A 13,879-nucleotide genomic window follows, 5' to 3' on the forward strand; every position below is an offset into this window, starting at 1 on the left:
AACCGAAGTGTTGAATGTTTCGTAATAACCGAACTAAAGTTATAGTTTGGTTAACCGTTTCGTAACTTACTAACCGAACCGAACCAAAATTTATATTTTAAAGCATTGTCCTGCAGGGAAAAAAATTTAAAAACTGTAATTCTCAAATGCTTACATTAATGTCAGAACATTTGGCACAGACTTTTTTTTAGTAACATTTGGCACAGACTTGAAATGATCATGAATTAGAATCCAGAAGTCCTAGCTCAACTGGCAAAATGCCGAAATTGTTAGGCCGGATGTCATGACCGGGGTTCGAACCCCGGTACCTCCACTTGTGTGTGTGAATTTATAATGGCTTTACCATTTTGTCTATCTACCAAAAAAAAAAAAAAAAAAAAATCAGGGTCATACATGTCATCACATTAAATTTTGAGACAAACACTACTATGAATCTATGATCCCATGCCTTCCTACATTATTTTCTTTACTACTATAGACATCAATATCATCTTAACTCATTGTTTTGGATTCATTAAGTCAAGGTTTCCTTTTAAGAAAAAAAATTGTGTATATGGAAATCTGTCCGGTATTTAATTTTAATTTTTATCATTATTTATAAAAGATTAGTTGTACATAGTTAGCTACCTTTCCTTGCTCTAAGATGCTGGATTTTGATGTCACTAGATGATTTAGATAAACCTTCAACTTCAAGTAAATACAAAAATACTGATAGAATTTCAGAAGGTAATGTTTATTTAAATAGGTAAGAATATAAGGATATGTTTTAGGAGTCATCTTGTATTAATTGTACTAACTACTAACTAGTACTTCACTAAGAATGACACAATAATGCAGAGCCGAATTGGTCCATAATTAATCGAGATTTGTCATTCTTCCTTCCTATAATAGTATGCAGAGCCAAATTGGTCCATAATATAAGGATTCTTATGTTTTAGGAGTCATCTTGTATTAATCATGAAATTAAACTTTTAGTACCTATAATAGTATGGATTTGACATTAAAGTAGTGGTATTCAGTAAACTATAGTTTCATCCTATCAAAGTCTGTCTGCAATATGTTCTGGTGCTATAAGTAGCTGACATGTCAAGCTGATCCAAACAACCGTATTTGATATGATTACATTTGAGAGAGAAAACAATTGTAGATATGATTAATTGAGATCTGATGGTTCGGTTCAGTTAATGAACTGTTTTTAAAATAACTGTTCGATTTAATAATCAATGTAATGGTTCAGTTAATTTTAGTTTGGTTCGATTCGGTTTTTGGATATTTTTGGCCATCCCTAGTTTTAGGACATACAAAATAATGAAACTTTTACCAATTTTGTAATAGCGTGGAAAATATATTTGAGCTTGAAAATAGACCAAGTTTTCTTATAGCATAAGATATCTCAAGCTTAGAATGAGTCAAAGTCAAGTATAGAAGCTTCCAACTCGTGTCCAAATGATTGTTTAGTTAGAGTTAATCCAACATCTTAAAGTAGGTCTAATGAAGATTCCTTTTACATAGAGAAAGTTCATCATGACTCTTGCCACTTCAAAACCTGGGAAGTATTTTTGGTCTCTCCTTCACAATCCAAAATTGGTACTGATATTTTGTCGGACGGCAACATTCAACCATTCACCCATGTTTCATGTGTAACCTACCTATTAGTCTAAGTATTAATCTCACAAACGGTCAAGATTGAAAGTTCACATTATTTAAAAATCTATGCTTCTATACATCATCAAGATACCTTTTAACTAAGGACACAAGACCCATAAAGACAAAATATCAAAATAGTACTGCAAAGGATTTGAGGGTCGGAACATTATATTATCAGTCGCAGTGTCATCAAACACATCATTTTGCCTTTTGCAACAAAAATAGAAGTAGCATCAAACATCAACAATTGTAGTGCCCACTGAACATTTGGACTCCAAATTTCAAATGTTGATCCCAACGGGACTACATGCATCAATCTAAGAATTTGGCTCCTCCTTGCATTCACACATTTGATACATTTGTGCCGTTTGTTGGACCGTCCAAAACAATGCATATTTTAAATATTATAATTTTAAATACCGAGTATTAATCTAAACTATTTGATCTTGATTAAAAGATTGCATATATCTCGTATGAGTGAATGTGGGATTCCCATGATTCCTACTTTAAATTAAGTTCGTAGGAGACAAACTCACACGATTGCAACATATTCAACAATCATTAAGGATTTTTTATAACATGAACCAAAAGACCATAAAAACATGGTCAAAAGCCCAGCTAGCGCAACAACAATATGGGTACATACACATTTGTGTTCCTTAATCATTTGGTACAAGGTTCGATCTTTAATCATTGGTGGGTGCATATGGAAAAACATATACGTTGAGAGATGTCGACCTATTAAATGGATTTTAATTGCTCAATCTACCGTTCTACGAAACAAAAAATGCCGAGCGCAACAATCATATATTATTGAGATTACCTTGCCATATACACCTTGGAATGAACACTAGCTGAATTTTTAAACTAAGTTTTACATGCTACTTGCAACAGCAAGATATAAATACTCATCATACATACGATTGATTTTTTTTTCACCATTCTTAAAATCACTTCCTTTTAGAAAGAAAAAAAACAAGAAAAACATATATTGCAACTTACTCTCTCAGATTTTTATTTTCATAATCGATATAGTAAACATAGTGATGAAATAGTGGATATAAAACCACTATTTCTAATTCTCCTTCATAGGTAAACTAAGTTGCTTCATTGCTGTCTGTTAAGATGATGAGCAAATTCTTTCTTTCTTCAACATCCAAAATCATACGGAACAAGTCCTTTCAGTTCCGGACCACTGAGTCTGTTATTTTCAAAACTGAAAAAGGAAAAGGACAATTTGTATTTAAATTGCTATAGTTTCAATATTTATGAATATTTGTGTCATCATACGAGTACATTTGTTATGCATTCAAAGGCAAAGTTGTTGTACCTTTTTATTGGGAAGGATCCAAAGTTGCCATCTACTGGTATTGTTCCACAAAGGTCATTATTAGAAACATCACTGCAAATTTAAAATTTATAATCAGATGAAAAGAAAATTAAGAAAAACACTCTGAAAATTGAACTTAGATATTTGAATCCCTTCTTCACATTCTCTAAATATTAAAAGAAACTCACAAGACTTCGAGATGAGTGAGACGAGTGAGTTCTCTTGGGATAGATCCTGTCAAGTTGTTGTTGTTCAGCCGCCTGATGCATTAATTCAAATCAGTGAATGAATCCGGAACAAATTTATAGCTAAAGTTGAAAAAATTGACGAAAAAACAAGAAAAGTTTTTGGCAAATTAACGTAAACATACTTACAAGAATCTTAATGACTTCAACTTGCCAAATGACTTTGGGATTTTCCCCTCCAACTTGTTATAATACAAATCCATGCTAATAAGTTCTTTCAATTTTCCAAGTTCCTTAGGAATCTTTCCTCTCAAGTCATTCCCATACAACTCCCTGAAATTTATAATTTTAGAATCAACAATAGTTCATAATTTTGTACTCTTAGTCCTAATCCTGGCAGGAAAATATTGGGTACTTGTACAAAATAAAATTCCTAAAATTAGGTAGTTGGAAGGAAATTCAATGAAACACTGAGACAAAATACGGACACCAGACATTAAGGATCGTAATAATTTGAGAAAATGAAATAATTGAATGTAATAACATATATTATCATTGTGTTAGTGAAGTGTATATGCTGCTGCATAGAGAGGGAATTCACACATACAGATACTGCAAATGGTGTAGGTGGCCAAGCTCTGAGCCTAGAGATCCAGAAAGACCAGCATTACCCAAGTCTCTGAAATACAAAGATGAGACAACTGATTAGAAAGCCCTAACAAACTTAATTACCCTACTATAATAAAGAGACAAAAATAAAATTCTTGAAGAAACTAATAACCGAAAGAAAAGAAGAAAGGGAAGCCTTACAAGCGTGACACACGGTTGTTGGAGTCACATGTAACATGAAACCAAGTACATGGATTAACCAATGTTGGGTCCCAGCTCTGAAGCACATTGTTGGGGTCAGAAAGACTGTTCCTAAAAACATGAAGAGCATTCCCTACACAAACAACCAAAAACCACTTCATCTCAAAACTATATTTTTGAACTTAATCAAATTATGGAAGCCAAGTCAATTCTGTTTTCTAACCAATAAAAGACCAAAAGAAATTGGCAATATTCGAAGCACATGTATTTTCATCCCCAAAAAATATAAATTGAGCCAATGTTTAACTAACCGCTTATAACATAAATTTTTTTTTTTTTTTTTTTTTTTTTGTGGTAGTTAGAGATCCCCGAACTTTACATATATTATGCATTGTTCCTACGAATTGAGCTAAACTCATTATCATAAATGTTTATTATATAAGTGTTTATGCATGTTATTTATAACAACGCATAAAATAAAGTCAAATTGTATTTACATAAACTATTTTCATAAGTTTATCTGGAGAATTTATGAAAATAATAGCTGAAAACGGATTATAGACATGTTATAAGCAAACAGTTCTAAAAATGTTTATGTGAGTAGATAAACTCAAAACGATCTAAACACAAGAAGTATGTGAATATAAGTTCTCCAATTCCTCTTAGAATAGTATTAAAGAAATATAATTGACTTGACTTTACAAGAACACGCTATTGGAAAACAAAGAAGTTTAGAGATGAACTTGTAAGACATACCTTCGGAGTTGGCTGTGATGGTTTGGAAGGGAAACTGGAGAAGAAGGATAAATAAGACAGAGAAGGGAATGGAAGGTGCCATTTTTGTCATATGTGTGAGCAAATCTTTGGGTGTGTGATAAAGCTAAAAAAAAGGATAGACAAAGAAGAAGGGAAAGAAGAAAGGAAAACACTTGGAAAGAGGAAGAAAGACTAACGAAGAGAGAGGGGTTGAACCAAATGGCAGTAGTTGAAAAAAGAAGGATGAGACATGATCATTGATCTCTATTTGTATGGTAAATGGAACTAAAAATGACCAACATTTAATTTAGGTCAAATGCATCTGGATATCTTTAATTTTTTTGTTTTTTTAGAGTGGTCCTTTAAATTTCAAAAGTCTTAAACAAGTCTTTTTAGTCTCGCATTGTATATAGCATAGTTGGTAATTGCTTCCTTGAACTCATCTTTGGTACTAAATCTGGCTCCTAACACCCACTTAAAATCAGTCATCTTTTTAGGCATTACAAATGGTGGATAATGTTCTTTGTTGCTATCATCTGAATCATCACCATCATCCTCTAAAATGACTTGTTTGAAGCAATTCAAAAACTAAAAGGACTTGTTTGAGACAATTGAAACTTAAAGACCACTTTGAAAAAAACAAAAAAACTTAAATAACCTTTAGATGCATTTGACCTTTAATTTAAATCAACTTGACATTATTGTGAGATAGTCTTACACACATACAAATAAAATTTGGCATAATAGCAGTTTTAGCACTAACTTTTCCAAAGTTGCGATTTTGGTCCCCTAAGGAAAAAAAAAACTACACAATCGCCCCATAAATTTTGCATCTATGACAGTTTTGACCCCCAAGGTCAATTTTGACTCTATCAACGCTGACGTGGCATCCTAAGTGAGGTGCCACGTGTTATTTTTTATTACCAAAAATTGGCCTTGAGTAAGGCCAAAACTGCTACAGTTGCAAAACTTAGGGGGCGGCTTTGTAATTTTTTTTCTCATTGAGTCAAAATAGCAACTTTGTGAAAGTTAGGGACGAAAACTGCTATTAAGCCATAAAATTATTTAAAAAGGTAGGAAAAAAAATTATTTAAACACACAGAAAAATTAAAAGATAAATAAATTAGTCACAACATTATATCATTTTATCTTTTAAAAAGGGTAATGTTACCTGGTGCCTTCGGGGCACTGATTAATGAATTAATTAAGTAATGTCCCATGGACACGAGTTAACATAACTCTTACAAAAATGTACTACCTCCGTTTCAAAATGAGTGTCGCTTTAGCCAATTGCACACATATTAAGAAATGGAATGAATCATTAGACATAAGACTTTTACTAAATTGCCCTTACTTTATAAAAGAAAGACAAACTTAAAGTTGCATCGAAATTGTGTGAGAGATAAATTGGAGAGAGTAAAGTTGAAAGAAAAAATTAAATTTGTATTGAAAATATAAAGTAACATTTATTTTAAAACAATTTTTTTATTAAAATAACACACATTTTAAAACGGATAAAGTATTTGTATAAATGTTCATTAACCAGAATCCCAGGAACAAGGCACTGGTTAACCTAGCCCTTCAAAAAAAGTATTTGTATAATAAGTGTTCTTTACGCGAATATTTCTTCATCATTGTTCTCAAATTCTCACTTACCATAGAATTAGTCAGACTTTTGAATTATTTTTAAAATCAATTTGAATATGATTACCACTTCATCCTAGTCAAAATGCTAAGAAAGGTGTTGGACATAATCATCTCTATCAACAACAAAAATGAAATTTTTCTTTACTAGTCAACAAAGAAAATGTTGAACCAGCAATTATCGTGAGGTTTTTAATTAAAGGTGTCACATCGTGTTGAATCCAAATCAATATTTTATATAAAATAAAAAATTGAAATTAAAAATCAGAAATTATTAATTTAATTGAGAGAAGATTTTTCTGTTCCGCTAGTCAACAATAAAAATGTTGAAGTCGTCGTGATGTACATATAAGAGTCATACACATGTACAATTTTCTTAAATTTGACTAGAGAGCGGTCCTTTCCACTACCAAAAAAAGAGAGCGGTCCTTTCTTCGAATATTTGTAGGATTTGGGCAGAAAAACGTTTAGAGTAAGTTCTCAAAACAAAAACTTATCAAAAGTTAAAATACAGTATATATTTTGAGCAAAATCACAGTAACTTACGATCTTTTTGACAATGGTACTGCCATTGCAATTAGAATGAGTCCCACCAAAAACTTCCTCTTTTTAATTGATTTTATTTAGTTTTTTACCAGATTTTTAATTGATTTTATAAAACTAACTTTAGTTAAAAGTGAGTTCTTGTTCTAAAAAAGTAATGTAAAGTTTTAGATACAAGTTTAGTTGGATTTGTCAAAAAAAAAATTAAGTTTAGTTGGATGCCAATACCCCCGTAGGAAACCCATTTAAAATACTATTTTAATTTTAATTAAAATAAAATACAAATATATGTCATAAGTTCATAACACTGAATAATTAAAGGATAATTACATACCTACCCATTGTGTTTACCGATAAGTAAATAAGGATTCATTACTTAGTTGAGTAACAAAAACAGAGAAAACAATTTTTTTTTGTATCAAACAGCAATTCAACTAAGTTTCAGATAACTATTTAAATTTTTTTACTATAAAACAACAAATATAGTAAATAAATTCTGCAAGGATTTGAAGATCAAGGTTGTTTATATTTCAATTTTTTTTTTAGAGGATCACATATAGGATAATCAATATCAAAAGGCAATATATATAGAACGATTCTTAATTCTACAAATAAACTAAATGCACAAAAAAGTGTCATATAATAATTTCTAAAGTGAATAGATAGCTTCCTATACAATTTTTCTTTTAAATTATTTTTTTCAAGTTATCCGTGTAATATGCTGGTCGAATATAGTTTTCATTATAAAGGAAAAAAAATCACATAAAGGGTATATCAAACAAACGAAAACCAAGTTTGAGAGGGGCTAGTATAATGTGTCAACCAATATGCAACAAATTTTTTTTATTTTCTGTTCTAATTGAGAACAAATATTAAGCTGATATTTGTAACATTTTGGACTCTGTAACACTTTGTATCTTGTAGTAGTTTCCTAGGCACACCTTGTGCTTGGAAAATGTTGTTGTTGTGTTAATATAATTCCATTTTGTTTTGTTCAAAAAAAAAAAACAACATTTACATATTCAATGGAACCAAATTTCTTGTTATCAACAAAGATGAGATAATCAATGTACTTGTTGTTATCAACTTATCATATTGCTTCCGTTGCTTGCATCCTTTCCTCAGCTTCAGCTTTAATCCATGCAGCCTTGAAAGAAAGACAAAGACAAGCAAATAGCACATAGTCAATAACTTTGAGCAATTGTCATTTAAAATCAGAGAAGCAAAAAAAAGAAAAAACTTTGAAACGGGAACGCGAGAGTAAGAATCCGAAGTGTCAAACCAACACTATACTAACCTTGTCTTGTTCAAGCTTGGAGACACTAGGCTTCATGGAGTTTCCTAAGCTCAGTCCTCCCCAGGCTTCTTCCAACTCTCTCTCCCTAGCCTTGCGTCGAGCCACAGAAAAACTAATTGGATTATCTTGCTGTTGAGCAGCAGCAGCCATCTTTTCCCTCTCAAGTCTGGGTTTATGTTTAACCAAAACTTGGTCCAGACCACCACCTTCTTCATTTGTCTGCAAACGGTCGTTTCGGAAACTTTTCTTAACTTCGCCCCATTCATCCCCGATATTGATTTTCTCCTTCTCCAGTCTAGATACGCGCTTAACCAAAACTTTATCCAAACTCTCACAATCTGCCACATTAGTTGCACCATGACTCTTTCTTTGTCTGTAGTTTTCAACCCGGCTTCCCTGTGATAAAACCTGCAACTTCTCTCTTTCCAATCTGTGTACTGGCTTTACCAAAACTTTATCCAAACTCTCACAATCTGCCACATTAGTTGCACCATGACTCTTTCTTTGTCTGTAGTTTTCAACCCGGCTTCCCTGTGATAAAACCTGCAACTTCTCTCTTTCCAATCTGTGTACTGGCTTTACCAAAATCTTCTCCAACCCATCTTTGTTTTCCTCTATCATATTCAAATTTATATTTTCTTTTGTGTCTAATGCTTCACCAGAAGAAAAGGTCGATTTCAAACTTTTGTTCTCATTGGCTGTTCTCTTTCTGGCTTCATTAACTTCCTTTTCAAGCCTTGAGACATGTTTCACTAAGACCTTGTCTAAGCCTGGTACTTCTGTGTGATCTTTTTGGCCTCTAGGCATGCCACTTGATGCTCCTAGCATTTCCTTTGCTGACTTAATCTTTGCTTCATTGATCTCTTTCTCTAATTTTGAATAATTCTTCTTCACCAGAATACTTCCCAAATCAGGTATGCACTCCGATGGAGTTCCATCAACAGATTTACAAGAGCTACCCTTACCTAATTTTGTTTCATTCGTATGGTTTTTCTTGGCTTCACAAACCTCTCTTTCAAGTCTTGTCATATGCTTAACTAAAAATTTATCTAGGCTTGGTAATTCGAACTCACCTTCCTTTCTTGATGTTCCATCCAAGGCTGACTTTCGCAATCCCAATGACGACATTCTTCTTGATGGAAAATTAATTGCTGGATTAAGCTGCTTGGTATTTTGCACTTCAGCCAGGGCAGCATTTAAACCATAAGTTGCAACTATAGTTGCCAGAGAAGAAAGTTCATCTTCTTGCAAGCATTTTAACCGCTCAATCATCATATCCACAAGTTTTATTCTATTTTCAAGAGACTGTCTCTTCCTACTTTTCCTCTCAATAATCCCTGGAAATGATATTTTGGAAGCCAAGTCTTCGGACTTAAGTTCACTTGTCTGGGACACTGGATCTAACTCAGACTCAGATTCATTCTCTGAGGAGAGCTCAGTTAAGTCCTGATGATTTTCATCTGTATCAGGGTGTTCACTAATTTTTTTCAGCAGTTCTTTGAATTCATCTTTACTAAATGAAGGGCGTGTTGCAAGCTTGGTAAACGCAGTTTTGACTGCAGCAGCGACTTCTTTGTCTACATCAAAGGCAGTTTCAAAAGATGCAGTAAATGTATGCGTAGATGATCCTTCTCCATTAATAGAGGGTGTCTCTATTTGACAATGCTTCTTTGGACAATCAGGCAAGTCAAACATAATAACACCCATAGCCTCAGCTGCCTCGAAAGCTTCAGTTGCACTTTTCTCTGCCTTTAATAGTTGAGCTTCTGCTTCATCACTAGGAATCCTGAAAACATCAATAAAATTGTCAGTTTTCAGTTTTCACTTCTGATTACAAATTTGTCACATAATTTTTAATTGGTTTCCAAGATTTGTAAATCATTTTCTTTAATTAAACCGTCAACTAATGTCCAGCCTATTTTATTTGCATAAAGCTTTACCTCGCGGCACGTAAAATTCGGCACCAAGATGCCTCCACCAAAGCAGCTCTTCGAGCCTCCATTGCCTTGTGTGCTGCTTCTCTAGCTGCCATTTTCTCCCTCAATACTCTTGAATAATGCGGGTTAGAATTACCAAGAGTCTGATCAAGTGTCAAATTCACTCCATCTACTTCCTGAATATGAGAAATGTATATCAGCATTTGAATTCACAAATCAGAACCAATATACTAACTACAACTAGAATATGAACAGTTTATGACTAAACCTGAAGCATCTTAATTTTCCTCTCCAAGAAGGAATCCACTTTTTTGCGTGGAAACCAGTTAATCGGAGAAGTTTTGCGGCGTGGAGGTTTCCTGATTTGTGACGATATCTTTTTCAAACCACTTGATGTAGATTGACCTAATTCCTTTGCCAATTTATTCTGCACAATTCAATAAAACACACTCAAAATTATTATTGCTTGAGCAAAAGCAAAACTGTTTATCTACATAATAAACCATCAATTTAGTCTCTAAACTATCAACATCTCTCCAATTTAGCTTTATAATTATAACAAGTAATCTCTAAGGTATATCACTAAATTAATGGTTAACTGTTATGTATATTACATTTTTTTTTCGCAGAAAAAAAATCATAGAAAATCTATAACAAACTATGATCTATATCTGGATTCAGTGAACAATTGAGAGTCATCAATTTAGGGTTATGAATCAGTAAACAAGGAATGCAAAAAAAAAATCATAAAAATTGATATTTAAGGAACGGTGGAATGGTAGGGTTACCTTTCCGATCTTGGATCTGACGGAGGAGGTAGGAGAACGAGGAAGAGGAGGAGAATCGGAATCGGGGGAGTGATTCGTTGACGGAGAATTGCACGCAAATTCATCCATGACTGACAATTTTGATTGCTTCTGAAATAAACGAAAGATTGAAGAACACGAAAATGATTATGTGTTGGATTTTGAGATTTGAGAATGAAGAGAACGATGGATTTACGCAGACAGAGTAACTGAGAAACTTTGGCTATATTGATGAAATGAGAATTCGAATAATAGCCGTTACATTACATTTCAGACAACGGCTATTTCCTTTTATTAATATTTTTATTTTCATGTATTTATTATTGAAATTATTTATTTAAATTTGAAGTTGTAGTAAAAAAATTAAGTGTTTAATATTTAAATTTAAAGTATAAACAAATCACAGTGAATTTGTGAATTTAAAAGTAACTTTAAACACAACCAAGGTTATTGAAGGTACGACACTTATAATGATATTTGTACAATTATTTTTTAACAATTTTTAGATAATTTTCTCTCTCATACTCACATTATATTTTTACTCTCTCTCTTCCTTTTTCTCTCTCCATTGTTTTTGACCAATGAGAAGAGAGAAAAAGGAGGTTGTCATTGAAGTTGTTAGCAAATGGTTGTTAAAATATCACTGCTCTTGATTGTCAGTGTAATTTTTTTTTTTTTATAGTTATAGTATATATAAATTAAATTCTTATATTTAAAATTCAATTGTTTAAACAAAGTTAAACTTTTGATCTAAACCTTCAAGGTTTCAATGAAAGAGATCTCTTTATAATCTAGATAATCAAATGATTTAAAGATAACATTTGAATATATTTTGAATTTGATTGATCACTAAAATTGTAGGATGCAACAATCTAACAATCTAATCTCTTACATTATCAATATTTTAAAACGAGTAGTGATATTTGAACAACTCATTTTAGACAACTTATGACAACTTGTTTTTTCTCTTTTTTTATTGGTCAAAAACAATGGAGGGAGAAAAAGAAAGAGAGAGAATAAGAGTATAATGTGAGTATGAGATAGAAAATTGTCACAAAATGGTTGTACAAATATCATTTCTCTTTTAAAACAGCCGAAATTATAAAATTGGGGAAAATCACTTAAAATTTCAAACAATCCATAATTTCAAAAATATTATTGGTAGTAGAAAAGAAAATGACGGGGGTAACACCCAAAGACAATATATATGAAGAAATGATATTTGATAATCTATTTTGTGACAACTTTTGCAACAACTTTCTCTCTCATACTTACATTATTTTTTTACTTTATCTCTCTATTGCTTTGATTTTCGTACAAATACCAACTTTTTCTTTGTAAATTATGGTTGTCCAAAAGTTGTCAACCAAATGGTTGTTCAAATAACACTCCTCATATATATATATATATATATATATATATATATATATATATATATATATATATATATGTGTGTGTGTGTGTGTGTGTGTGTGTGTTTGGTTTGTATAGAATTTTCAAATTTTGCTTTTTAGTCCTTCTAAACTTTTTCATGAAATTTCAGTCTTTTAAATTTTATCTGTCACATTTTTTTGTCTCTACTTTTAAGTAAACTTATGTGTATCCTTCGAAATTTTGTGTTATTTTGTATAGTTATCCTTAGTACATTTAACAAATCTCACTTGCAAAAGTTTTTTTTAACAAAGAATGAATTAAATATGAACTTTTAAATTATAAGCGTTTAAAAATTTATATTTAATTCATGGAAAAAAAAATTGGTGGGAGAGATTCTTATAACATTCTAAACATTCATGTAAAATTTTATTTAAAAATGTGAACAATACACAAAAATTTACATAAAAGTGGGAATCAAAAGTGATGATGGAAAATACTTGAGGGATAACAACTTAAAATTTTTAGAGAGACTAATAAGTAAAACATGATCGTTTTAGTGTATGTTTAGGGTGTGTTTGGATAGAGTTTTAAAAGAGAAATGAAAACTTACTTTTATTTTAAAATTACGAACTCAATAATATATATATATATATATATATATATATATATATATATATTAAAAATAAATTGAATCGAAGTACCAAACAATCATTTATCATGTTATTTCAACATTTTAAAAATATCAAATATATTTCAAAATATAGATTTAATCCTCCAGACTCATTCCCTCCAAAATCCTAATAAAAAAAACCTCTCAATACTCTCATGCTTCTTTTGCATGCTTAGATGGAAAGGAGGGGGGATTTTGGAAGGAAAAAAAATGAATAATCAAGTTGAATAAATAGAAGAATTTGAGAGGGGATAGTTTTGTGGTTGTTTTTATTTCATAATACAAAATTCTCCTAATTTAAGAAGACTCAAATTTTGGGGTGAAGATCATCTCCATTTGGCAAAATAAATGGAGATTTGCAAGTTGGAGAGAGATAGACAAAAAAAATAGATGGTGAGTCCTACCACTAAGTGGGTCCACCATCATTAATTATATTTTATTTTTTTTCAAGATTTTATGTACCTTTATATCTCCAAATGGAAGAAATTGATAAACACATAAATGGAGAGGATCTTAACCCCAAATTTTGGAAGAAGATTATGGAGGGTTTATATAAATCCTTCAAATTCAATCCATGTTGTTATGACATCCTTAAAATAAAAAATGCATTGATTATAAACATTAATTTAACATTTTCTAAAAAAATATCCTCTCAAAAAATGTAAAAGATTTCTCAATTTCCCCTATATTTCCCCTTCCTTTCAAACTCTCAAACAAATGTTAAATGCTAATTTTTAATAAGAATAATACTAAATTCCTCTCTCAAATAATATAACCCATTTGGTGTTCTCTAAAAAATCATCAATGGACTCCCATGCAGAAGAATAAAATCTCGGTTTGATAGGAACAAATTCTCTTATTCAAATTGAGGGACACTATC

General features: G+C 31.5%; 2 protein-coding genes across 3 annotated transcripts; both read right to left on the reverse strand.

Moving 5' to 3' along the window:
* Positions 1 to 2,425: 2,425 nt before the first annotated feature.
* LOC25485356 (leucine-rich repeat protein 2) lies at positions 2,426 to 4,980 on the reverse strand. The gene is made up of 7 exons (XM_013614541.3): positions 4,729 to 4,980; positions 3,973 to 4,105; positions 3,770 to 3,841; positions 3,352 to 3,495; positions 3,166 to 3,237; positions 2,978 to 3,049; positions 2,426 to 2,863 (listed from the first exon to the last, which is right to left on the reverse strand). The coding sequence occupies exons 1-7, from the start codon at positions 4,817 to 4,819 to the stop codon at positions 2,797 to 2,799; spliced, it is 651 nt and encodes a 216-aa protein (XP_013469995.1). The 5' UTR covers positions 4,820 to 4,980; the 3' UTR covers positions 2,426 to 2,796.
* A 2,657-nt stretch (positions 4,981 to 7,637) lies between these two features.
* LOC25485357 (uncharacterized) lies at positions 7,638 to 11,230 on the reverse strand. 2 transcript variants are annotated; one of them, XM_039829996.1, is made up of 6 exons: positions 10,938 to 11,230; positions 10,418 to 10,576; positions 10,153 to 10,325; positions 8,795 to 9,998; positions 8,213 to 8,659; positions 7,638 to 8,062 (listed from the first exon to the last, which is right to left on the reverse strand). In XM_039829996.1, exons 1-6 carry the CDS (start codon positions 11,043 to 11,045, stop codon positions 8,006 to 8,008), a joined length of 2,148 nt encoding a protein of 715 aa, XP_039685930.1. In that variant the 5' UTR covers positions 11,046 to 11,230; the 3' UTR covers positions 7,638 to 8,005. The 2 variants fall into 2 exon arrangements, with proteins under 2 accessions (XP_039685930.1, XP_013469996.2); XM_013614542.3 differs by having other exon boundaries at positions 8,213 to 9,998.
* Between the last annotated feature and the right edge of the window lie 2,649 nt (positions 11,231 to 13,879).

This window comes from Medicago truncatula, chromosome 1 (assembly GCF_003473485.1).
Source record: "Medicago truncatula cultivar Jemalong A17 chromosome 1, MtrunA17r5.0-ANR, whole genome shotgun sequence".
Lineage (NCBI taxonomy): Eukaryota > Viridiplantae > Streptophyta > Magnoliopsida > Fabales > Fabaceae > Medicago > Medicago truncatula.